The sequence below is a fragment of the Alosa sapidissima genome, chromosome 6 (genome assembly GCF_018492685.1).
Source record: "Alosa sapidissima isolate fAloSap1 chromosome 6, fAloSap1.pri, whole genome shotgun sequence".
NCBI lineage: Eukaryota > Metazoa > Chordata > Actinopteri > Clupeiformes > Clupeidae > Alosa > Alosa sapidissima.
This window is the reverse complement of record NC_055962.1, coordinates 15,695,624-15,719,410: the sequence shown is the minus strand read 5'-3', so window position 1 is coordinate 15,719,410 and position 23,787 is coordinate 15,695,624. Positions and strand designations below refer to the sequence as shown.

Genomic DNA, 23,787 nt, shown 5'->3' with positions numbered 1-23,787 from the left:
TTCATAGGTTAGGCTACACATGTAATCTGATGCATCTTGTGATCCAGCTCCATCTCAATCACTTTCAGAAAGACATGGCGCCAGCTTGATTCATGTCCTGTTGTAGGCTACATGCTGATCATCATCAGGCTGGTGGTTTAGGGCGCGATTTTTTCTCTCTCCCCTTCTGTTTTCGTTAGTCTTAACTTTTTTTTTTTTTCAAGTAACGAATGGGATTTTTGATGTAGCGAAGTACAATACTTAACTCAAAATGTAATCAAATAAAATTTAAAATACCAATTTTATAAACTACTTAAAAAATACAAAATACACAGAAAAACTACTCAATACAGTAACGTGAGTAAATGTATTTCGTTACTTTCCACCTCTGAGAGCAGTCACTCATGAAAAGCCTCCAACTCTGGCCTCCACGACTGTGTTGATAGACCTGAAACAGTTCATTGATGTGAAAGGTGCTTTCCTCATCTTAATGATGGATAGAGTCATAGAATCTCTGTCAGCGGGATACAGGAAGAGCCCTGACAGGATGAGGATTTGATCAGTTGTCACCAGAGACTGTGATATCATGTGTGTGTGTGTGTGTGTGTGCATCTGTGTGTGTGTGTGTGTGTGTGTGTGTGTGTGTGTGTGTGTGTGCATGCATCTGTGTGTGCTCTCTGCAGCTGTCGTGTGATGTGAAGCTGGACCCACGCCCTGAGTACCACCGCTGCATTCTCACATGGCACCATCAGGAGCCACTGCCATGGGCACAGAGCACAGGTGCGCCATCCATCTCTCTCTCACACTCACTCTGTGTGTGTGTGTTGTACTCTTTGGTTGTTTAGTTGTGAGTTCTCAGGAAGTTAGTGAACAACATTTCCAGAAAAGATAACTGAACCAAATCCTCTCTTTCACTATCTTTCCCACTCCCTCTCTCTCTTTCTCTCACTCTCTCTCTCTCTCTTTCTCTCGCTCTCTTTCTACCCATCTATCCACAGGTAACCAGGTGAGCTGTAGACTGATGAGCATGCGTACTGCTAACGGCCTCCTGATGCTACCTCCCAAGACAGAGCAATACGTGGAGCTGCACAAGGGGGAGGTGGTGGACGTCATGGTGATCGGACGGCTATGATGTCATCAAAGGGGGACGTTCTGTTGTCACATGGCCCACAAGGCCAGAGACTGAGGAGGAAGAATAAGAGGAGGAGGAGGATGTGGAAGGGCTTGGTGCAAGGAGAGGGGATGGTTCACGGTGCATGTCCACATATCATTGACTATTCTGTATTATGCAACGGCACAGCTAGTTTTTATTGATTTGGATAACGTTGAAGTATAGTCAACATCTTGATCACAAACTAGGTACATTATGAGAAAAAATAATAATAATTTTAAAAAGAATATAGTATTTCAGACAAAGAAAAATATAACTTTTAACGAAAAAAAAATCTAAATATAAAAAGAGATTTATTCTGTAATATATTATTATGATTATTATTATTATGATTATTCTTCTTATTATCATTATTCTTATTCTTATTATATTAAGGCAACTTTGTTCTTTTCATTGCAATTGCTTTGTGTGTTCAATGCTAGACCTTATCGATAGCTGTAGCATTTTAATAGAAAGCTGTAGGTGCCTGCCAGGAAAAAAAAAACTATATATTATTTCCTCATCTTTACTATTTATAGACAAAAAAACTACTTTTTTGATTTTTGAGAATACAGTTGAAACCACAATGACTACAAACAATCCCCCACTACAGCTGACTGTTTGGCAGGAAGTTGAATCGAGACGACTTCCTGTCTCTGCTGCTGTTTTGAATGGACACTTCTCAGTTTTTTTTTTGTTTGTTTGTTTTGTTTTCTTAACCCTCCCATCCATGTGCATCATAATGGCTTCACAAAGAGCTTAGCTTGTTGTTTATCTTGTGAGTCTTGTATATGTGCGCAGTGCCAAAAGCGAAGGGCAGAGGATCGGCTGCGTACTCAGACTGCGCCGGATTCCGGGACGGACTGGTCGTCGGTCTAGTTCAGACCCACGACAGACCCAGAACCAGATCCTGGTCAGGGCCGTCCCAGACTCGGGTCACTATCTGGGTAGGAGCGGGGTGGATGGTGGAGTTGGGATGAGGTGGGGTGTGAACGCAAGCCCTCACTGCCCGGAACCCCCAAGCTTCCTTATTATTATCACTTGACCCTGGTGTAGCTCCGATTCCCCCCTACCCCCCATTCCCCCAGGGGCTGCTGGGAAAGTATCTCTTTTATTTGAAAAAAAAAAGAAAGAAGAAAAAATAAAGAAAAAGAATAGATAAAAAAGAACAGAAACAAAAGAAAAAATGAAAGACAACAGCTTATTTAAGTGCTGACAGCCTTTTTAACCAACTACACAAAAATATGTACAGTACAAAAGAGAGTAAAGAAGTAAGAACCTTATTGTACAGATACATGTGACCAGCAGTCCTGAGAGCCAGTGACCACGCAATGAGGAGATATTCAACAACTCTGTACTATAACATTTTCTGTAATGATATGAAACTGATGAAAGAGACTATGATAATAAAATCCTTGATCATTATTTAAAAAATATATGTTTTGTGTCATCAGTAGCCTTTAAGGCATCCAATGTAGACTTTGACCACAAAAGTGCACTAGTGGGAGAAATGTATCCATGACTGTATTGCTTGATCAGTAACTGAATATAAATCATAAAGCTGTTGCAATTATTATTATTTTATGTTTATTTTATTGTTTTAATTTTTCTATCTTGGTAGACTTTATGTGGGAGAATGTACTTATTCTGAAGGCCTCACATAATATTGGTGATATATAAAGGGATAAACCAAGTATTACATTCAGCTTACTACATCCCAGTCACTAGACTAGCGAACCCTCTCTTACATAGTTGGGTAATTGTTGTGATCATGATTCCTACTCTGTGTGGATGACCTACTCTAATGTCCTTAGCTCAAGAATATTAATTTCATCTGTTTTTATGAAAAGTTAATCATGACTGAAAACTTCCATACAGATTATATATTATGTTTTTTTTTTATTGTCAAAGGGGCGCTGTCCTACTGCTGCCCTGTTTTGTGTCTCTCCTCGTTTGCTAATGAACGATGGTGCACAAGGAATGCGAGATGCATTAGGTCCACTTGAACGTACTGCGCAGCCTACTATTGCCTTCCGACCAATCATCGGAGCGGCGGTGGTTCAGAGGGCGAGGAGCGTGTCTGCGTCCATGTAAAGATCACATGTTGAGTTGCCAAGGAGATGGCTTAAGCTGAGCGCCCATGCTGCCTCCCTAAGATTCTGCAATTTATAAAGGCTAGAGACTCCGTATGACCAACGGGGACGAAGACCACTAGGCCTACACTACAAAAAAACAATACAAAGAGTAACTTTTTCCTCACCATTACGCACAGTATCTCACCAGTCTTCTTCTGCATCTTGACTTCGTTTCCTGGAAATCATTTAAGGGCCAACCACCCATCTCAACTTTTACGGTAAGGTCGACTTGTAAGTTCTTACATAGCTTCTACAATTATTCGGCTTGTGTTGTTAGAATAGCCTTCATGTTATGCCTTCCCCGCCGCCGTCCCTTGTTGGAATGTTATTTACTTAGCCGTAGAGTACTAGTCTGACGTAGGCTACTTCACTAAACCCTGGGGACGAGATGAGAGGTCAGTGTATTGTATTGAATGTATTGAAACTTCGTCGTTTGGAGTAGGCGAATGATAAATCTTTGTTGCAAAACAACGCAGATAAATGAGTTTACGATGTCGCAGACGTTACAGTGTTGCACAAAGAAGTTCCCCACCTAAGAACACACAAGTTGTGTTTAACAAGTGTAATCGAGCGGGGGCAACAGCGTATATGGACCTAAATGCTTTGAGAACAATGTATATTTAGACCCGAGAGATTAGTTGGTGTTCTGCTGCCGCGGAGCTGTGTCCATATTCGGCGCTCTTACTTTCTAGGAGGTTACGAGGATTCGCTCAGGCATCATAACCACCTCTGCCTTTCTTGGCAACTTGTCCTCTTGGTTCGTAGGTCCTTGGTGGCGTGGATCTTAAGTTTTGGCCTGTGAACGCAATGATACATTTGAAAAAAGTGATAGTTTGTGCGTTTTAATAACGACACATGATTAATCTGTATCCTCTGATGTTGTCCAGGTGCTTTGAAAACATCACATCAGCAGAAACACACGTGCCAATAGATGCATGCCTCTAGGAATCGATGTGAAACAACATTAATGCTGTCGTTTTAAGGTCTATGACCTGACCTTAATATCTTCCTGCATTTGAATGAAATCCAAATTAACCCTTTATAAATAGTTTGTTTATAATTCACTAAAATGATTCATGGAATTACATTTTGAATATTCCATTTCCACTTAAATGAACACATTAAATGATTCTACTTTATACTGTAGGCCTATGTACATTCTTTTTAATCTGGAGTTAGTGAGCTCAATTGGGAATATGCTAACTAATGGAGGAGTGCTGGGAGCTCAGGCAGGCCTTGAAAAGTCCCAGATTAAAAGTCATGGGTATGGCCCAGGTTGGTGTTGAGGTTACGCTCAGGGTCATCAGTTAACTTGATTAACTCAGTTTAGTGATTTTTAGCATTGTAGGCTACATCAAATATCAATCACCCAGTGTTTGTAAAGAGAAAACATATTGTAAACGAACAGCAAAGGTTTACAGGAAAGCATGGAGTTCATGTTCATAGAAAGAGAGGACCATGTGAAACGTTGGCAAAATGTGTGTGTGTGTGTGTGTTGCGTCAAAGCCACAGGTGAACAGATGGTAGCGGAGTAGGATGGTTCCCCTCCCATCAGCCATGTGGGGCTTTAAACTGAGCTAAATACCAGGAAGAGGTGGGGATAGCCAAGAGAACGAGGAAGAGGTGGTTTAAAAAGAAAAGACAGAGAGAGAGAGAAAAGAGGGACAAAGACCTGCTAGATGAAAGGCAGCGGCTGGGAGAGCGAGGGACAAGAGAGAGATGCACCGACGTAAAGAGTTCACCAAGGAGAGAAAGGAGAGAAAGGGAGAGAGAGAGTGAAGGATGGGGGAGGGGGAGGAGAGTGATGACCTGTCAGGCTTGATTAGACCTATCTCTGTGGGGGGTTAGTGTCCGGGAGCGACGTGCCCCTGAGCAGACACAGGAGGGTAGAAGCCTCTCTCACAGTCCTTCTCTGACTCATTACATAGAGAGAATGGTTGTCTCCACTCTTCCACGTAATTTGGTTTTATTCACTCCAAATTCCTGCTTTTGCGGTGTTCAGCTCTGCTACTCATAAGGAAAAGGACTATTCTCCTAGTCAGAGAACCGTGTGGAACCTTTCAGGTTTAACCAGCTGAACCTTCAACAAGGACTCCTCATCACAGAGACGTGATTGAACCCCTGAAGGGGTTGAGTGGAACCTTCAAGGTGCTCTAAGTGATGCCATGCGTGTTTTAGGCTAAAACATTTTATGTCACTTACTGTAAACATCACCTAACCAACCGCTAGCTGTCTGTGTCCTGAATATCACTGTAAAAAAACGCGATCTCTGTGGACAGCCCAGGCTCCAGAAACGGCAACAAAAACAACCTGGGCAAACCTAGCCCATAAAAACAAAACAAACTGTTCCAGCAAATCACAGACGAGATGCACGTTTAGGAGAGTTTCAATTGCACTGGAGGGAGGGGGACGAAGTAGCGAGCTAGCTTTCTGTTTTGTTTGAATGTCAACAGAAGTGATGTTACCCAGCATTGCTTAGAGCACCTTTAACTGGTTTTGCCAAAGAACCATCTTTTGATGCTGTGACTCTCTCAATTTTTTAGGCTCTGGTTTCTCTCTCTCTCTCTCTCTGTCTATCTCTCTGAGAACAAGTTTTCTGGTCTTTTTGTGATGTTTCCCTACATCTCTTTCTCTATTTGAATTTACATGGGTTAGAGAACATGTGATGCCACCCTCTAGTTTCGCTAATGGCACAGTGGCCAGGTGGCTTGGAATAATAGTGGGATCCGCAGAAGTAGATGGATCCATCCCAGAGTTCAGGCAGTTGATGCCAGAATAATATTAAAATATGGTTGTGCTTAGAGTGTGGGGGTTAGTTAAAACTAGAAAGCAGAGGATTCTGGGTAGTGACAATGGAGGGGACTCAAATAAGGGCCCAGTAACAGAGTGGCAGGGCTGGGGTGTCCTTCAAAGTCCACGCAAGACACCTTGTGGTGCTGTAGGTAGTCCCATGCCCAAAGTTTCCTAATCCTGATTAATACCCACACTACACTTTAAATAGAAAGTAATCCACAGCAATCATGGGTCAGGTTACACAGTGGTTTAGTCCCCTTGCCTTTATCTCTCTCTCTCACTGTTAGTTGGCTAAAAATGCGTCAGCCAAATGTAATGTAATGTAAACACAGATGCTCACACAATACACTCACCAATACACACACATCCTAACACACATATGCATAAGTTTAAACATACACACACATCCGTGTTTGTGGAGTTGATCTTGTAACATACATTCTAAGGTTATTCTTCTAAGGTACACTTTCCTGACTTTCAGTGTGAAGTCAGAGACTGAAGAACTCTGAACACTATTTTAGACATATCTTGTTTGTTTATTTGTATGAATCTCCATGCCAGAAGAAAAGGTTTACCATATGTTTTGGGTAATTGGTCAAGGGTGTCTCATTTATAACCTGGAAAAACACACAAAGATGAAATGTTTAAACTACATTTCATGATGTCATCATGAAATGTTGAAACTTTATCCATTGCTCCCCTCGTACAGCTCAGCTCAGCCATCTATCTATCTATCTATCTATCTATCTATCTATCTCTTTACTTACCGGTACTCCTCTATTACAGTAAACTAAATATCTTTGGCCTTTGGACAAAACAAGACATTTGAAGACATAAGCTTGGACTTTGGGAAACACTGACATTTTACACTATTTTCGGACATCGATCAAGCAACTAATTGATTAATCAAGAAAATAATCAACAGATTAATCAATTATGAAAACAATTGTTAGTTGTAGCTAGCCTGACAAGCCAGACCCACATTAAAATGTAGGGTCTGGAAACTCACCGTTTGCAGTGCTCAGTCCGAGGGGCGGGATAATCAGTTGTCTTTCAAATTCCCTCTGCATGCAATATGACAGCGGCAGCGCTATGAGTCCCATGCATTTCCCACCAGCAGAGCTAGTTGGCTAGTTCAAACGTTTGCCAACTTAATAAAAGCTTAACTCGTGTCACACTGTTTGCTAGCAGCAACATCCATCTTATTTGTTTTCAAGTAGCAGGGAATTCAAGCCGTTGCAACTCTGCCATCAATCATTATGTTAAGCCTACCTAACGACTCTATACACGATTTCATTGGCCTGATTAAGTTTCGATTTCTGGAGCTCACAAGCCAACAGAGAGTTGCTAGACTAGCCCTGGCAGCAAATGTAATTTGCTTCCGCTAGGGGCGCGTCTAGATTTCTAGGTTAAGTTGTAGCCCTACTGTTACCGTTGAATAAATAAGAACCTTCGAGAGGCTCTCCATATAAATACATTTTGTTTCTTTTTTAATGTCAAAGTTCAAGCTGTCTCTTGTACTAATGTGCTGAAAATGAATCTAATTGTAGTTCAACTATACCTTTGGATTGCAGATGGCAACAAGATGGTGAACATGCAATGGATGCCTCTTTGACAAGAGTACTCGATAGCCTATTCCTGTGATCTCTTTATGCCAAAGCAAGACACACACACACACACATCCAAATATGATCACATCACACATGAATGGCTCCATTATGGGCGACTCCCAAACCGGATCTGCGGGCACAGCTCACAACGAACCTGGGACCAATCACGGGGCGTTGGAGTGGGACGACATCACAGATGACACCACCACGCCCACCCACACCGAGCCCTCGCGCTGCTCGGCACAGATGAAGCGCATCCAGCACTACCAGGAGGAGCTGAGGAAGAAGCGAGAAGAGGAAGGACGCCAGCGGCAGGCCCAGACAACGACGACGACAACCAGCATCAACTCCTCGCTGCGGCTCAAAAAGCTCTCCCAGGACCCTTGTCCCAAGGTGGGCATCGACAACCCCACGTTTGAGCCAACTGAGTCGGACAGGAAGGAGTCAGTGCCAGCCTTTGACGGTGGAGATGCTGGACTCGGTGAGTGGATGCTGGAAGGGTTCATCATAACTAGAGGAATGGAGCCAATGTTCTTCTCATGTTGGAATAGGCTCATTGAAAGGGTCCAGTGGTTCTCAACAGTTCTTTGTGTCTTCAGCATGTCTTTGCATTCATCATGTGGCACATGAGGTCGTCACAGTAGGGTCTTCTAGGGACTATTCAGAACGGTACAGAAGCTTTGTCTGGTATTTCAGACAATCTTTGGCTTTTTACAGTATAGAACCTACAGAGAACCTCTATACTTATATGTAGGAGACTAGCACTTGCCTCTAGTGTGACACTGCCAATGTGTCTCAGTTCTGGTCTGTATGTGAGACGGAGAATGCATTACCATTGTTAAGTTCACTGGTTCAGTGCCTTGGCTGTTTGGTAGCCTCTCAAATTAATGAATGAATAAATACACCATAAAGTTATACAATATTCACAAGCTATGCACTTAATGGCTGCAGAAAGAGGCTTGATTCTAGATGATTCTAGATGTGGTTGATGTGTAGGGTGCCTGTCCCTAAAGGGTTATAGTGTGACCGAAGCCAAGGAGGTTGGAGAGCTGGGAGGTGTAAACCTCTAGCTCTCTGTATGCTCAATAGACTGTAAATTCCCATGCCCGGATACTGAAGATTAAAGCTCATTAAGAGTGGCACTGGCATGAAGCAAGTTCCAGAAGCATGTTGTACGTAAGGGAACACTTCATCCTGAATCGAGATCACAGTCACAGTCAAGCAGAGCACAGGAGATGATGTTGATTTGTATTATCAGTCTAACTGAAAAAAAATATGTATAGTATAGTATAGTATAGTATAGTATAGTATAGTATAGTATAGTATAGTTGTAAAAAAATTTGAAGATTCAGTTCTAAGGCTTCTGCCTAACTGTTACAGTTGCATATTGTATGGCCTCTATCATTTCATGCTGTATATATCGCATTGTGCTAAACTGAGTTTAACACAGAATTACAAGGGATAATCTGAACAGGAGACCTAAGTGTGCTTGGTACTCACCACTTCCTGAGTAGATGAGTAGGCCTACATGTCCGTACTGGACATCAGGAATAGTGGTTCCGGCATAATATGTTTCTATGTTGCATGAAAATCTCTTGGACATGGTGTGTCTTTGGGCAGTTAAAAACAAGTTTGTCTTGAAGAGCAATTTTCTGCAGTGCTTTCAGCTGGGAGAGAAAGAGATCTGTTTGTGTGGTTTGGAACGCTGTCAGTATTATGAGCAGGTCACAAGGAATGCATTCTTTTTTGTCCTGGAAGAACAGAGAGAGAAGAGAGAGAGAGAGAGAGAGAGAGAGAGAGAGAAAGAGAGAGAGAGAGAGATGACCACAAAGAGCGAAGAGAGAAATAATTGTTCACAGGAAGCAGTTGGAAGGCAATCACTCAGTAGTCTGGAATGAGTTTTTGTGATTCTGTCATGAATAGTGCCTGAAACTTAAAGATGATTTAAAGATGCTCAAAACCAAAACATTGTAGTATGTGCATATTTCAAACAGCTGTATGATATGATCTCTAAATATGTACCCTGTCATTGTGTATAGCCTCATGCTATGTATAGATTGGGCATGTGTATGGTTTGGAATGTGCTCTCTTGTCCCCTAACATAAAGCAAACATTTTCTTGAAAGTATTTCTTTTAACACGGAACAAAATGAAGCACTTGTTAGACAGACAGTTTTGAAAGATAGATTAAACTTTATTTTTGGTGTACAACAGTTGTGTGATACATAAATATTATAAATATAATTTAAATATTAATATAATATTATAAAGACAATATTGCTAATAAAGGATAAACCCCTCCACCCTTGGGGATGCTACATTCACCCATTCAATCTCTTTTCTTGTCTGTCTGACTCCCTCCCTGCCTGTCTGCCCTCCTACCTCTCTGACCGTCTGCCTGTCTCTCCCATTCTCTACGTTGCTGTGGTCCCCGCTCTCAGAAGACTACCCTCGTGATAATAGTCATCTGTCAGGTAAGCTGATGTCTCTTTTTGTGTCATTAGTGTCCTGGTGCCCCCCTTCCCTCCTCTTCCTCCTCCTCCAAAGGTAATTAATCACCTTCAGTCTCACCTCATTACCGCCTATGACCCCCGTGTCACACTCAATTAAACATCAGATTAACAAATGGCCTGTCTGAGGACGAGCGGAGTGTCCAGAGCTCCGTATGCCACACCAGTTTGAGGTGGACGACAGTACCAGAAATTCATTTATTTATTTATACCAGAGGTGCGTTCAAATTGGCAAACATAGGCAAACGTTTGCAAACAGATTTCCGTTAACCTTGAATTTTCAGCGAACGTTTGCGAACACTCGCAAACAGTCGTAGGAGGTAGTTCTCCGCGAACATACAGTGGAACTGGACGTTAGTTTGACGAAGGCAACAATGCAATTACTGTTACAATGGAATGTTAACACCAAATCGTTCAAATTCACCACAAATGTTCGCCATTGTTTGCTGAATTTGAACGCACCTCAGGTGTCAAAAAAAACACAAAGGTGTCAATATGTGGGTGTTTGTTTGGTTGCTCAAAAAGCAGAAGTTCCCTGATGGGCAATATATTGCACAGCTACCAGTTAAAATGCTTAAAAAATGCATTGAAAATGCTTAACACAAAACACAACACAGATCACAGAAAGTGACAGAGTATCACACACACTCACTCACACGCACACACACACTAGACTGGTGCCACTGTGGTTAAGTAGAATGTGTCACTACCGTACCAGACCCTTGCGGACACCTTTATACTCATCAGCGTGTCTCTCTGTGTGTGTGTGTGTGTGTGTACCAGAGTTGGATGACCTGCTGGTGTCCCTGGAGCAAGTGCACCACTGCCTGGGCGCGGACCAGCAGAGCCAGGAGGACCTGCAGCTAGTGGTGGAGCTGCTGCGGACCTCCGACTTCCAGACGGCCTTCCAGCTGCACTGCGCCATCGCCTTGGGCATGCAGCGCGTCAGCCCCCCCTTCCCCCTCACTGCCCAGGCACAGAGGCTCTGCCAGGAGGTAGGCACACCATGCACACACACACACAAACACACATGCACACACACGGCACGCCAGCCAACATGGAGCATGGCTAATGTCAGCTGGCTTGGCACTGTATTAACCTGACCATGCTTCATTTTATCCCTAGACCTCCTTGCATTGCAGATACTGTACTTGAGTATACGGTTGAATACGTATTTATGAATTACATAGTACTTAAACTCTCAGAGGTGTATGTTATTACAATGTATTAATATGCTGTTTCTCACACATTTTACATTTTACATATTGCAATTTATATATATATTACATTTTATTGCACTATACCTAGTTGTGTTGTTCCACTGTAATAAGTCCAGTGTCATGCAATGTAAATGGTGTGGGTATCAAATAATGAGGCTAATGTGTTAATTCAGTTGTAAGAAAGAAAACGTGTCACTTGTATAACTCGTATATACTTTTAAAAATGACTGTCTGGTTATTATAGCCACACCCTGTATAGTTTGGCCTTATTAACAATAGCTTTTGGGTATGGCTATTGGTATACTGAGGTCTGTACTGGCACCAGTGGATAAATGGGGAGGCTTAATGACACAGCAATACAGCCAGCTCATAGTCATAATACCGCTTAAGCTGTTGAGTAAGATTGATTCGAGTAGAGTGTGTGAGTGAGATGTCTTAGACCGGTGATAAGGAATTTAGCAGCTGTGATGTCTAAAGTAGATCATGCATTGTCATATCTGTGTGTGTGTCTAAAATGAATCCAGTGGAACAGTAGGGAACAGTAGGGAAAGGTAAGAGTGTAAGGGAGACAAACTGGTTCCCTTGTATATTGTGAGGTTCCTGAGACATCTGAAAGTGAGTGTGGAGAAGGAGTCTGTCCTCGTTGTGCTTGACAGTGCAGAGCAGAGTGTGTAGGGGGAAGGAGATTGTGGGCCGGGGGGGGGGGGGGGGGGGATGAAAAACACACACACACAAACACACACACATACATACACATACACCTGTGTACAGCTCCCACGTGCTTAACAAGACAGAAATTGTTTGAGCGTCAGTGTGTCTAAACTAAGTGGCTATGGCCTCCTGTACTCTGATTGGCTGGCACGACCGGTAATCCCCTTCCGACCTAAGGGTGAACGAGGTAGCAAGAGGGGAGGGGAGGAGAGAGAGAGAGAGAGAAAGAAAGAGGGAAAAGAGAGAGGGAGAGTGATTGGTTGACTGACTGTGTATCTTATGTCATCTCGTACCTGTGACAGAGAAAGAGAAAGATCATCAGATTTGTCAGCATGACGTCTTGATTTGAAATTACACATAGAAAAATATCTCATTATTTTAAGGTATATAAGTAAGTATAAGTATATTTAAGTATATATACTCTTTTGATCCCGTGAGGGAAATTTGGTCTCTGCATTTATCCCAATCCGTGAATTAGTGAAACACACACAGCACACAGTGAACAGAAGCACACACTAATTTGGAGCAGTGAGCTGCCTGCTACAGCGGCGCTCAGGGAGCAGTGAGGGGTTAGGTGCCTTGCTCAAGGGCACTTCAGCCGTGGGTGTGGGCATGGGAGAGCAGTGCTCAACCACTTGCCTCACCCACATTTTTTCTACTGGGTCGGGGATCGAACCGGCAACCCTTCAGACAAGCCCGAAGCCCTAACCAGTAGGCCACGGCTACCCAGGTGATGAATGCTATGTGTGTTGGCATGTAGGGAAAGTGTGTGAATTTTTGTATTTGTGTAGAGTACAGACTATTTTGCCCTAGACTTTTTTACAGTGGGTACTTGACATCTACATTCGATGACATTTGTCAGAATCTATTCAGAACTTTTGATTTGATGTGTTGAGAAAGTGAACATGTTTTTCTCCTCTAATATATGATGTTTTAAATATTTGTAAATCATCATATTAAGACATTTCAGAAGTTAAAACATTCTTTAAAATATAAGAATACTATGAAAAATATCAGTTAAGCTTTTGCGTGCTTTGGTCACTGTTAACTTAATAATATCAGTACTACAGTGTTTCGTGTTGTCTATCAGGCACTAAACTCCTTTAAAACACCATGACCACTCTGGGCCATGTAACTGATATCAGTTCCCTTGTATTGTCACACACGTCACACACACACCTGTTAACTTAAGTTAATTAGAATCCCAGCTAAAGCTCCAAGTTGCAGGGGACAACTCAAGTGTAGCTCAATCCTTGGCTGCACTCTCCAAAGCCCTTTGAGATGACCCTGGTCACCTCTGTGCATACCAGCATCACCCAGGTGCTAACTGGGCTGTCCTGGATAGACATCCGGATGTATGAGTCTTGCAAAGCTACATAAAATATAGATAAAATATGGCTGTACTTTTAGTTGCAAAAGTCTTTAAATCACTATCAAAAGTCTTTAAATCACTATGTTTTTTTTAACTATTGAAAGATAAATGTTGCCCTCTTAAAAGGAGTAAGTTCTTTTCTAGATTTTGTGCACAAGCTTTAAAGGGTTCTCACTTCCAGTTGAATATTTATTTTGTGAAAACGTTGTGCTATTTGTTGTCTGAGATGCTGTTTAGAACCTTCAGGGTCCTTTTGGGGGCGGGGGGGGGGGGGGGGGGGCTGTGGTGCAAGAGTCCTCAGGGTGCACAGAGGTGCGTTCAAATGTGGCGAACGTTCGTGGTGAACATGTTTTCTTTGAACAGTTAAATTTGAACGATTTGGTGATAACATTCCATTGTAACGGTAATTGCATTGTTACCTTCATCAAGCTCACGTCCTTCATCAAGTTCCACTGTATGTTTGTGGAGAACTACCTCCGCAGACTGTTTGCAAACGTTCGCACATGTTTGCGAATTTGAACGCACATCAGATACAAGTCCAAGTGCCCAGAGTTCTAGGTTCGAATGCAGCTCGAGGCCGTTTCCTGAATTCAGCCTGATCTCTCTCTCCCACTTGCCTGTCACCATATATAAAACAGAAAGAAAATATATGTTTTGTTATGTTGCAACTGAATTTTAGAAACTTTCCTTATTTCCATCCTCCTCTTCACCTTCTTCTCTCTTCAGGTGGAGAGTGCCATCCAGTCCAGCCGGCACAAGGAGGGCCTGGAACTCAAAGCACTGCTCACCTCTCCCCACGTCCAGGTAGGCAAGAATTCGCCTCAATCTGTTAGCAGATGATTTGATAGAGGGGCACTAACGTACGTTTTTTTTTTTTTTTTTGCGCTGTACTTGCATGGCGCGTACACTCTGCTTCAGTTTTGTTTTCAGTGTTGCCTGGGGGTAAGACTTTCACGCACAAGTGCACTAAGACAACATAGGCATACACAGACTAACAAACACACACAAACAAACAGACAGACAAATCCAGACTTCAGACACAGATACAATTGGGCGACACATGGACACCTATTAACAAAGACACGCATTGAGTACACGCATACCAGGTACTGTACTTAGACAAATCAGTCGGAGACACACACACACACACACCTGCTGTGAATACACACAAACTTCGCACAAACTTCGCCACATATACCAAACTGCCAATGAGCATAGAACTAGGTGAACTCACTTGGACTACGAAAATAGACCACTTACTCGGAATCTCAATGCCACTTTGACATACAAAGACTCATACAAGCTCATTTGACTTGCTAAGACCACACACACAATAAGGTCCTATTTTTGAGGTCCCACAAAGTCCCAACAACACAAGGGAATGAAATCGGATCACAAGGTCAGACCAATACAGGCAAAGAAAATCTGTGCACGTAGACCTCTGCACCACCTCTAAGAAAAAGCGATTCGCATGTAAGTGACAGCGTCCAGTCACAACAAAGAGCCATATCCAGCAAAGGCTCCCAGATCGCCTCAGACACAAGCGGGTGGGAGTGATTGAGCGAGTGAGTGAGCTGGCAGACGGGTGGATTCTGGGCAGGGTTGCGTGCCATGGGTCAGGCAGATGAGAGAGGGAGAGAGGACAGGGCAGGGTGCCCACGACGAGGATTAGCCCTGATCGCGCCCCAGCCGTCTGTATTCACGCCCCCGCGGGCATGGTGCCAGGGTCTCGGCTTGGGGAGAAGCGCCACAAGGGTGTGTTTTCCCAAGAGAGAGAGTTATTGTGTGTGTGTGTGTGTGTGTGTGTGTGTGTGTGTGTGTGTGTGTGTGTGTGTGTGTGCGTGCGTCTGTGTCTGTGTCTGTGTCTGTGTGTGTGTGTGTTTGTGTGTGTGTGCAGGCACGTGTGTCTCTGTCTGTGTGCTTGTTTCTTTATAGATATGTGTGTGTTTTTTGTGTCTGTGGGGCCCTTTAGGCGACATCTACATGTGTGGTGTATGTCTGCCCACCTGTGTGGTATTTACAGACCAACAAACAACCGATTCATTGGTGAAACAGTGTGGAAAATGTGGACTGGTAAGACTAAAGGCTATGTGGCGTGCACTGTGTGAGGCTGAGGAACTGAGGAAGTGGAAGAGAGGATGAAAGACATGGAGAGACAGAAAGAGAAGAGAGATAAGGGGAACATAAAGAGTCAGGATGTTGAGAGATGTGAAGTTCATTGTGTCAACATCAACATCACTATGTGGAGTCAGTGTTTCCCACAGAATTAAATTATATTTGTGGTGGTAGGTTTGCAGAATTAACTTGAATGCAACAGTTTTTAACAAATTAGCGCAGCGTGGTTATGATGCTAACCAGATTTAAGCACAATTTAGTACAACCTGGAAGATCATTGTGTGGTGGTCAATGTTGATATTGTGGTGGGCCGCCACAAATAAGTCAATGTATGGGAAACACTGGGAGTGATTACTGAGTGGTCATACTCATAGCTTTGTCTCCATAATTGTGTATGGAAGGCATCGGTATCCGAACACACTGTCTGTGTCTGTTGGTTGAAGGGTGTGCCTGTATGCATCTGTTTATGTATCTGTATTTATACATGCGTCTGCGTTGAAGTTGGTGAAGCAGTGTGTGTGTGTGTGTGTGTGTGTGTGTTGGTTGTTGGGTGTCGTGTCCATGTGTGGTGAGCTCTCTCTCTGGCACACCCCTGTGATGGCTATTGTGGCGGTGAGTGGGATGCTGGGAGATTAGCGCTGAGATTGCCAGTCCGTTCAGGGCTTAGCCCTAGCACAGGTTCCTGCTCTCTCTCCCTCCCTCTCTCTCCCTCTCTCTCTCTTCCCAGCCTCTGGCTTTAGCATGTGTGGGGAGCCTAATTCAGACTGACACCCATTAATTGCGGAGAGCGCTGAGCTTGTCACGTCAGATGAGCCAGAGGAAACAGCTGCTGGACAGCAATGCTGGCTAACGGCTAACAAGCAGAAGGCAGTTGACACAAGACTAGATGAGATGATGAGAGACATCTTGCTGTGGGCTGTGTGGAAGAGGGGCAAGCAGGAAATGGGGAAAATGTCTGTTTAGCAGATAGTTACGTTTTGTATGTGTGAGTATAAGTCAGTATATATACTCTTTTGATCCCATGAGGGAAATTTGGTCTCTGCATTTAACCCAATCCGTGAATTAGTGAAACACAGCACACAGTGAGGTGAAGCACACACTAATCCCGGCGCAGTGAGCTGCCTGCAACCACAGCGGCACTTGAGGAGTTAGGTGCCTTGCTCAAGGGCACTTCAGCCGCGGCCCACTGGTCAGGGCTTGAACCAGCAACCTTCCGGTTACAAGTCCAGAGTGCTAACCAGTGGGCCACGGCTGCCCCAAACCTGTATGGAAGAAATAGGTTAGAATTAGCATTACATTCCTTGTAGACCTGCTAGCATTAACAGACATCTACAAGGTTTATGAGGAATGAGGGATCATATTATCAAAAATATGAATAATATCACTGAAACAATCCAAATTTGGGAAGAATAAAATCAACTTAATGTCCCTTTAATCCTAATAATTGAAATACTAATGTAAATGATTACCTCAAAATGAGATGGTCCCGGTCAGCATAGATGTATTCACGCAACTGTTCTGATTCGATATTCTAAAACATCAACAGGTGTACTGGCCATCTAAACCATAAATACTCAGCCATGGTGTTTACCGTTTATTTCACTCGTGTCTGGTAACACCCAATAGACATGTTCAAGAGGTTTAAACATTAATTTTGGCCAGAGGGGGTTCACATGTGGTTGCAGTTCGAGTAGGAAATTTCTCCCTATTTGTTCTGTGGTCCATTTCTGCCAGCCATAGTTTCACTACTGCTCAGTCTGAGCTGCTATTATGAAAAGGCAACACTAATTAGAACTGCCCCCTCACAACTGGGGGGTTCAGGATTCAGTGCCCCTGAATGACCCCTCATTAGCGTTCCCTGAACACCATGTCTGCTTTGGCTGTTTTCATGTCTATGGTCAACACTAGAGATGACACAACTTGACAAGCCCCACAGACACACATACACACACACACACACACACACACTTACACATACACACACATGCTATGACATTGGGCCTTGCTCCATCTTTTCCATTTGTATATTGAAGTGACAGGCTTTGGGTGATCTGCAGATGCTTCAGTCTGAAGACTCAAATAGGCTTGTTTCTTTTCCTTTGGTTAATACTGGCCCTCTCCTTACCTCTCCTCTCCACTCTTCCCTCTCAATGTTCTTGTGTCATATCTCTCTTTTCCCCCTCTCCATCCCTTCATTTTTCTGACTCTGTACCATTCCATCTCCCCTCTTTCCAATCTCCCATTCCCCATCTCCCTCTCTCTCCCCCACTCCATCTCTCTCTTTCTCCTCCATCCTTCTCTGTCTCACCCTTTCTCCGATAGGCTCTGATGGAGGCCCATGACGGTGTGGCAGAGCAGGAAGTGGACCCTGAGCCCAGTGAAATGGCCCTCTCTCAGTATGGAGACACAGTCAAACTCGTACGGCTGCAGAAGACTCGGGACATACCCCTGGTAGGATTTACTAAACACTAAACAAAGACTCTCTCGCACACACACACACACACACACACACACACACACACACACACACACACACACGCACACACACACACACACACACACACACACTGTACACACAGATCTATACATTTTAAAGCAACGCCATGTAAGTTTTGCTCTCGGGGTCCCCCTACAGTTGGGGAACAGTATTGTCTTCTACTACTGCCGTAAAATCTCTCAAGGTTACACCATACATGTGCATTTGTTGACAAGCCAATACCCCCAAACTCTGCAAAAGGAGTTCTCACGTCTTGGGCAGACTGCCTGCGTTGCGTGTGAAATGTCTTCATCCCAGGTACAGAGGCATTTATTTCAGCATGTCATATGAATATAATTTCATGGGTTTTATTTTTTTCAAACACCAAAAGATCGCGTAGCTCACGTTTGCAGGCCAGCATCATTATAGTAGCCTATTGGCTACTGGGGGGGGAAAAGTGAGGTATGCCCTAAAAAGCAATCGAATTTTGTAGTTCTTTTTGTGCTCGGGTTACTACCAGAACCCTGAAGTTCCGTAGTGCCAGTAAAAGCGATACAGACCCCGTCAGGCTATGGCAGACGTGTCATTCAACCCATTGTAAGTCGATGTACCATCACAAGGGTCTTGGAAATATATTATGAAGGTTGAAAAACTCCATGGTGTTGCTTTAATTATGTATGTGTGTACAATGCATCTTAGTAGTAGTACGGTCTTAATTGTTAAGAGCATGTTAGTGTTAAGCTATTTAAAGACCACAAAGGACCACCTGTGAATCCAGGATCTGGGAAGATTAACCTACAATGTGTTTGTGTGTGTGTGTGTGTGTGTGTGTGTGTGTGTGTGTGCGCGTGTGTGTGTATGTTTTGTGTTGTGTGTGTGTGTGTGCATGTGATATGTGCATGGTGTGTGTGTGTGTGTGTGTTATGTGCATGGTGTGTGTGTGTGTGTGTGTGTGTGTGTTAGGGAGCAACAGTGCGTAATGAGCAGCAGCGTGTGGTGGTAAGCCGTGTGGTGAAGGGGGGAGCAGCGGAGCGCAGCGGGCTGTTGAGGGAAGAGGACGAGATCCTAGAGATCAACGGCATCCCCGTCAGGGGCAAGAACATCAGCGAAGTACAGGAGATGATGGTAAGACATACACACACGCACACACACAAATAAACAAACACTCACACACACTTAAACACACACATACACAAATAAACAAACACTCACACACATATAAACAGACACATACACAAATACACAAACACTCACACACACTTCAACACACATATACAAAAATAAAGAAACACATACATACACAAATAAACAAACACACACATATACCCAATGAACAACACACACTTAAACACATAAGCCACGTTTACATGGACTGTTTTTTTTGTTTACATCTGTCTATTTACGTGGGGTACGTTCTATTCCGATTAGGTGCTCTCAAGCGCTTTAGAATCTTTGATCGGAATAGCCGTTGTTGCCTAGCCTGGAAAATCCAGACCCTGATAATCTAGAAAGATTAAGGGTCTGGCAAAGAACAATGTAATGGCCCAACTCGAGGGGCGACAACAAGCATGCATTTAAAAATCTCACTGCACGCAATTGGATAACACTAGACCATGTTTACTCTGAATTATTTCGGACTTCGACGCAATCGGATAACACTACGACCAATGTGTACTGTCCTCCAACGTTGCAGCGCTGTCTTCATCAGTTTAGCTGGTTCCCCGGAATGTTGGGGTAAAAGTAATGTGCATCATTGCTCTTTGCCAGAGTGTCTCGCAGAGACAATTCCATTGTGCTCTCCATTCCATTGTGCGAGAACTCTGGATTTCCAGGGTAGTTGTTGCCTACTTTTCCTTGAGAAGATACAGCAGGCAATCCAATTTACCGTATACATGGCTGTTCAATCGGAATATGAACGGTGTACACCACCTCTTTCATTCCGATTAAAATGTCTGATCGGATCAGGCATTTGTATACCGATTTAGGTGTTTTTATGAGAATTTTTATTCCGGTGAGGTGTTGTTCCGTTTCAAATCAGATTACAGTTTTTTTCAACTGCTCACACACTAAATCTTTGCTTGTCACACAATTTTCTAAACATGTCTTTCAAAAGCCATAACCCCACACCAAATCTGCAAAACCACTAATTCTCAGTGACTCCTAAAACACATTTTGCAAAATACCACACACAATTTTCTACCTAACACACAAAAATCTAACAGGAAGTAACTTGATTTCGTTTTTCAACACAACCCATCAAAATGGCACACTAAATCACCAGTTCTTGACTCTCTCTCTTCACATGTGTAAACACTCATTACATTAATGAACACCATCCAATCATTGCCTTAGTATAGGCCTATGAATAGATACACTATGCTGTCTATATAGGTATAGACCCTTTCAATCTGCTCCCAGAAGATTTCCGGTTGATAGGTTAGAACCAATGCAGATACTTTGAAAGGAAAATTACAGTAATCAGACTTTAGCTTATGTTCTACAAAAAGTCGACTTATTCTATTTTTGTTTGTCCCCAAGTTACCATTAGCTCAATACATTGTTCTGTGCCTCCAGAAATGCCTTAGGAATGCTTAGGAATGTTTGTTTCTGCAGTTGAAAGTGCCTATAGGCCTATGAATACATACACGACCCCCCCCCCCCCCCACACACACACACACACACACACACACACACGCATACACACACACACACACACACACACACACACACACACACACACACACACACACACATTTCTTTGGAAAAAGCAGTCATTTGATAGTAGTCAGTCGTTTTCAGAACTCCATGTACATCTGGTGGTCATTGTATTTTGCTTTGTTTTTTTTCTTGTTGGCTGTAAAATACTGTATTCACAACAGCAACTTATTTGGCAAAAATCACTATTTTTGGTTTCAATATTGCTTGCATTTTTACTGTGTATTTCAACTTCTCTCTTTAGATACCATAACTTTCACTCTTGTATGGAATACATATATAAATCCCATGAAAGACAGAAGAGCTTTAGGTTTTGAGCACAGTGTGTACATGATGTATCCAAAATGTCATATTATGAGAAAAGTGTTTATAATGTGAGGCGAATGTTTGCTTTAAAGATGTGTTTATGACATTTTGAATGTTGTGTGTCATTTTGCTGGAGATTTGAGGCATTTTGCATTTTGTGAGCAATTGTGGGTTTTGTGTGTAGAGTTTTGAAAAATAGACATAGAGTTTTAGTCAGCAGCCAGACCAACAGATACCATGTCTTAGCTGAATCACTGAAGCTAAGCATGTGTGGGCCTGGTTAGTACTTGAATGGGAGACCTCCTTGGAAAACTAGGTTGCTGCTGGAAGTGGTGTTGGTGGGTGGCCAGTAGGTGGCACTCAGGTGGCCAAAAAGATAGATCCCAATGCCCCAGTGCAGTGATGGGGACACTGTAGGAGATGCCGTCCTTCGGTGAGACGTTAAACCGAGGTCCTGACTCACTGTGGTCATTAAAGATCCCATGGCACTTATCGCGAAGAGTAGGGAGTTCCCCGGTGTCCTGGCTAAATTCCCAACCTGGCTCATTCAATCTGGCCCCCTAATCATCCCCCACTGTAATTGGCTCATGCACTCCCTCACTCTCCACCTCAAGCTGGTGTGTGGTGAGCGTTCTGGCGCATAATGGTTGCCGTGGTGGGTGCTACACATTGGTGGTGGTTACTAGTGAGGTCCCCCCTTCCATGTGATGTGGTTTGAGTATCAAGAAAAGTGCTTTAAAATAATGTGTGTGTTAAAAATGTGTGTGAACAGTTGTAAAAAACCTGTAAAAGTGTCCATGTAAACGTGGCTATAGATACATGTGCACACTGCTAATGTGTTTCTCTCTCTCTCTCTGTCCCCCCTTCTCTCCCTCCCTTCATTCTTCTCTCTCTGTGCAGTTGGCTATGAATGGCACACTTACCTTACTGCTCATCCCCAACTCCTGCGAGAACCCTACAAACCGGCAAAGTGTGGTGGGTTTATGTGTGTGTTTCTGTTTGTGTGTGTGGATGGAAAATTAGGTAAATCACTAGTCATATGCATCATTCAAGAGGTGTGTACAATGTGTGTGTGTGTGTGTGTGTGTGTGTGTGTGTCTGTGTCTGTGTCTGTGTATCTCTCTCTCTCTGTGTGTGTGTGTGTGTGTGTGTGTGTGTGTGTGTGTGCACGCTTACACATAGGGTATGCATGCCTTTGCCATTATGCCCTTGCTGCTGTTGTGGCTGACTTTCAGAATAGCACCCTGACCCCCCCTGACCATCTCTCCTCCTCCCTCAGATGCACGTGAAGGCCTACTTTGATTACGACCCCTCGGAGGACCCCTACTTGCCGTGCCGAGAACTGGGCCTGTCCTTCCAGCGGGGGGACATCCTGCACATCATCAGCCAGGATGACCCCAACTGGTGGCAGGCCTACAGGGACGGTGAAGTGGACAACCAGCCCCTCGCAGGCCTCGTCCCTGGTAAGAGGCACCAAACACTGGGGGACTGGGTGGGAGAACACTGGGGCTCTGGACGTAGAAGAGCACACACACACACATTTTCATCTGGGACCCATCCAGCACTAGCCCAGTTTCCTGACTCACTACATCATTTCACTTCGTGAAGAGAGTCTGGCATCTTTGTCTTTTTTTGATCAGCCGTGAATTTTTTTTAATTTGCTACATCCATTCTCTCTTTCTCCCTCTCTCTCCCTCCCTCCCCCCTTTCTCTTTCTCTCTCACTTTAACAGGAAAGACCTTCCAGCAACAGAGGGAAACTCTGAAGAAGATAATTACAGATAAGAACCCAGAAAATGCAGGTAATAACACAGTCCCGCAGGCATACGGACACAGCCCCATATATAGCTTTATGTGTACAAATATACACATACATATAAATATACATTTACAAATATACATTTTACGTATCATCACCTTTGTAAAATAATGGCTCAAGTAATTTTTTGACAAATCATCTCTATTCATTTGTTGGTTAACTTTGTTGTGTTTTCTGAAAAAACGGAAAAAAAGACATATGCCATTATTTTAGGAAGGTGACAATATATTGTTGTAATATTCTGTGTACTCCCTTAGTCCTAACTGTAAAAAATGACCTTTAGTAAAACCTGAAAATAAATTGGCCTAATTCAATTTCAAACGGCAAATCTATTTTGCTTCAAGACATAACCTGCTATTCATTACAAAAAAATATCTGTGGCCACTCAAGGAAAAGTTGAAAAAATGAGTTTTGTCCTCCGTTAAACATAGTGGCTAATCATTTTTGATCCTCAAGACAACACAAGAAACTTAGCTTGCAGTTAGAATAGGGTTAAAACAGAGTTGACTCTTGCTGTGGAGGTGTATGTGCTTGTCTCTCTAATCTCCATCGCTCTGCTCTCAGGAAAGATCTGGTGTGCCAAGAACAAGGGCAAGAAAACTAGAAAGAGGAGTGTGCGCAAACTTGACAGAAGCACAGGTGAGCAACACAGAAGCACACACACACACACACACACACACACACATACACACACACACACACACACACACACACATACACACACACACACACACACACATTCAAACCCAGCAAATCCATATCCGTGGATTGTTGAAGGACACTCACAAAGGTCAGTTGAGATCAGATATCCTAGGTTTAACTCACAGGTTTGTGTGCGTGTGTTGTGACTTCGTAGGCTTATGTACTGTTGTCTGTGT

The 23,787-nt window shown here is 43.3% G+C and overlaps 2 protein-coding genes and 1 long non-coding RNA gene across 15 annotated transcripts in view; 2 read left to right on the top strand and 1 right to left on the bottom strand.

Moving 5' to 3' along the window:
• Positions 1–2,563, top strand: part of gphnb (gephyrin b) — a 115,792-nt gene extending 113,229 nt beyond the window's left edge. For all 13 annotated transcript variants that reach the window (XM_042094905.1, XM_042094910.1, XM_042094907.1 and 10 more), the window contains 2 exons: positions 663–759; positions 978–2,563. In XM_042094905.1, coding sequence (XP_041950839.1) covers positions 663–759; positions 978–1,111 — 231 coding nt within the window. In that variant the 3' untranslated portion in view covers positions 1,112–2,563. The remainder of the gene's footprint in view (positions 1–662; positions 760–977) is intronic.
• Positions 2,564–3,197: 634 nt separating this feature from the next.
• The window catches only part of pals1b (protein associated with LIN7 1, MAGUK family member b), a 24,848-nt gene continuing 4,258 nt past the window's right edge, over positions 3,198–23,787 (top strand). The window contains exons 1-11 of the mRNA XM_042094916.1: positions 3,198–3,482; positions 7,632–8,148; positions 10,108–10,140; positions 10,960–11,171; positions 14,206–14,283; positions 17,917–18,045; positions 19,034–19,195; positions 21,992–22,066; positions 22,371–22,554; positions 22,824–22,892; positions 23,474–23,548. Of these exons, the coding sequence (XP_041950850.1) occupies positions 7,746–8,148; positions 10,108–10,140; positions 10,960–11,171; positions 14,206–14,283; positions 17,917–18,045; positions 19,034–19,195; positions 21,992–22,066; positions 22,371–22,554; positions 22,824–22,892; positions 23,474–23,548 (1,420 nt within the window). The 5' untranslated portion in view covers positions 3,198–3,482; positions 7,632–7,745. The remainder of the gene's footprint in view (positions 3,483–7,631; positions 8,149–10,107; positions 10,141–10,959; positions 11,172–14,205; positions 14,284–17,916; positions 18,046–19,033; positions 19,196–21,991; positions 22,067–22,370; positions 22,555–22,823; positions 22,893–23,473; positions 23,549–23,787) is intronic.
• LOC121711364 lies at positions 3,987–7,698 on the bottom strand. The gene is made up of 3 exons (XR_006032292.1): positions 7,619–7,698; positions 6,633–6,674; positions 3,987–4,060 (listed from the first exon to the last, which is right to left on the bottom strand). It is a non-coding gene; the product is annotated as an uncharacterized LOC121711364 (long non-coding RNA).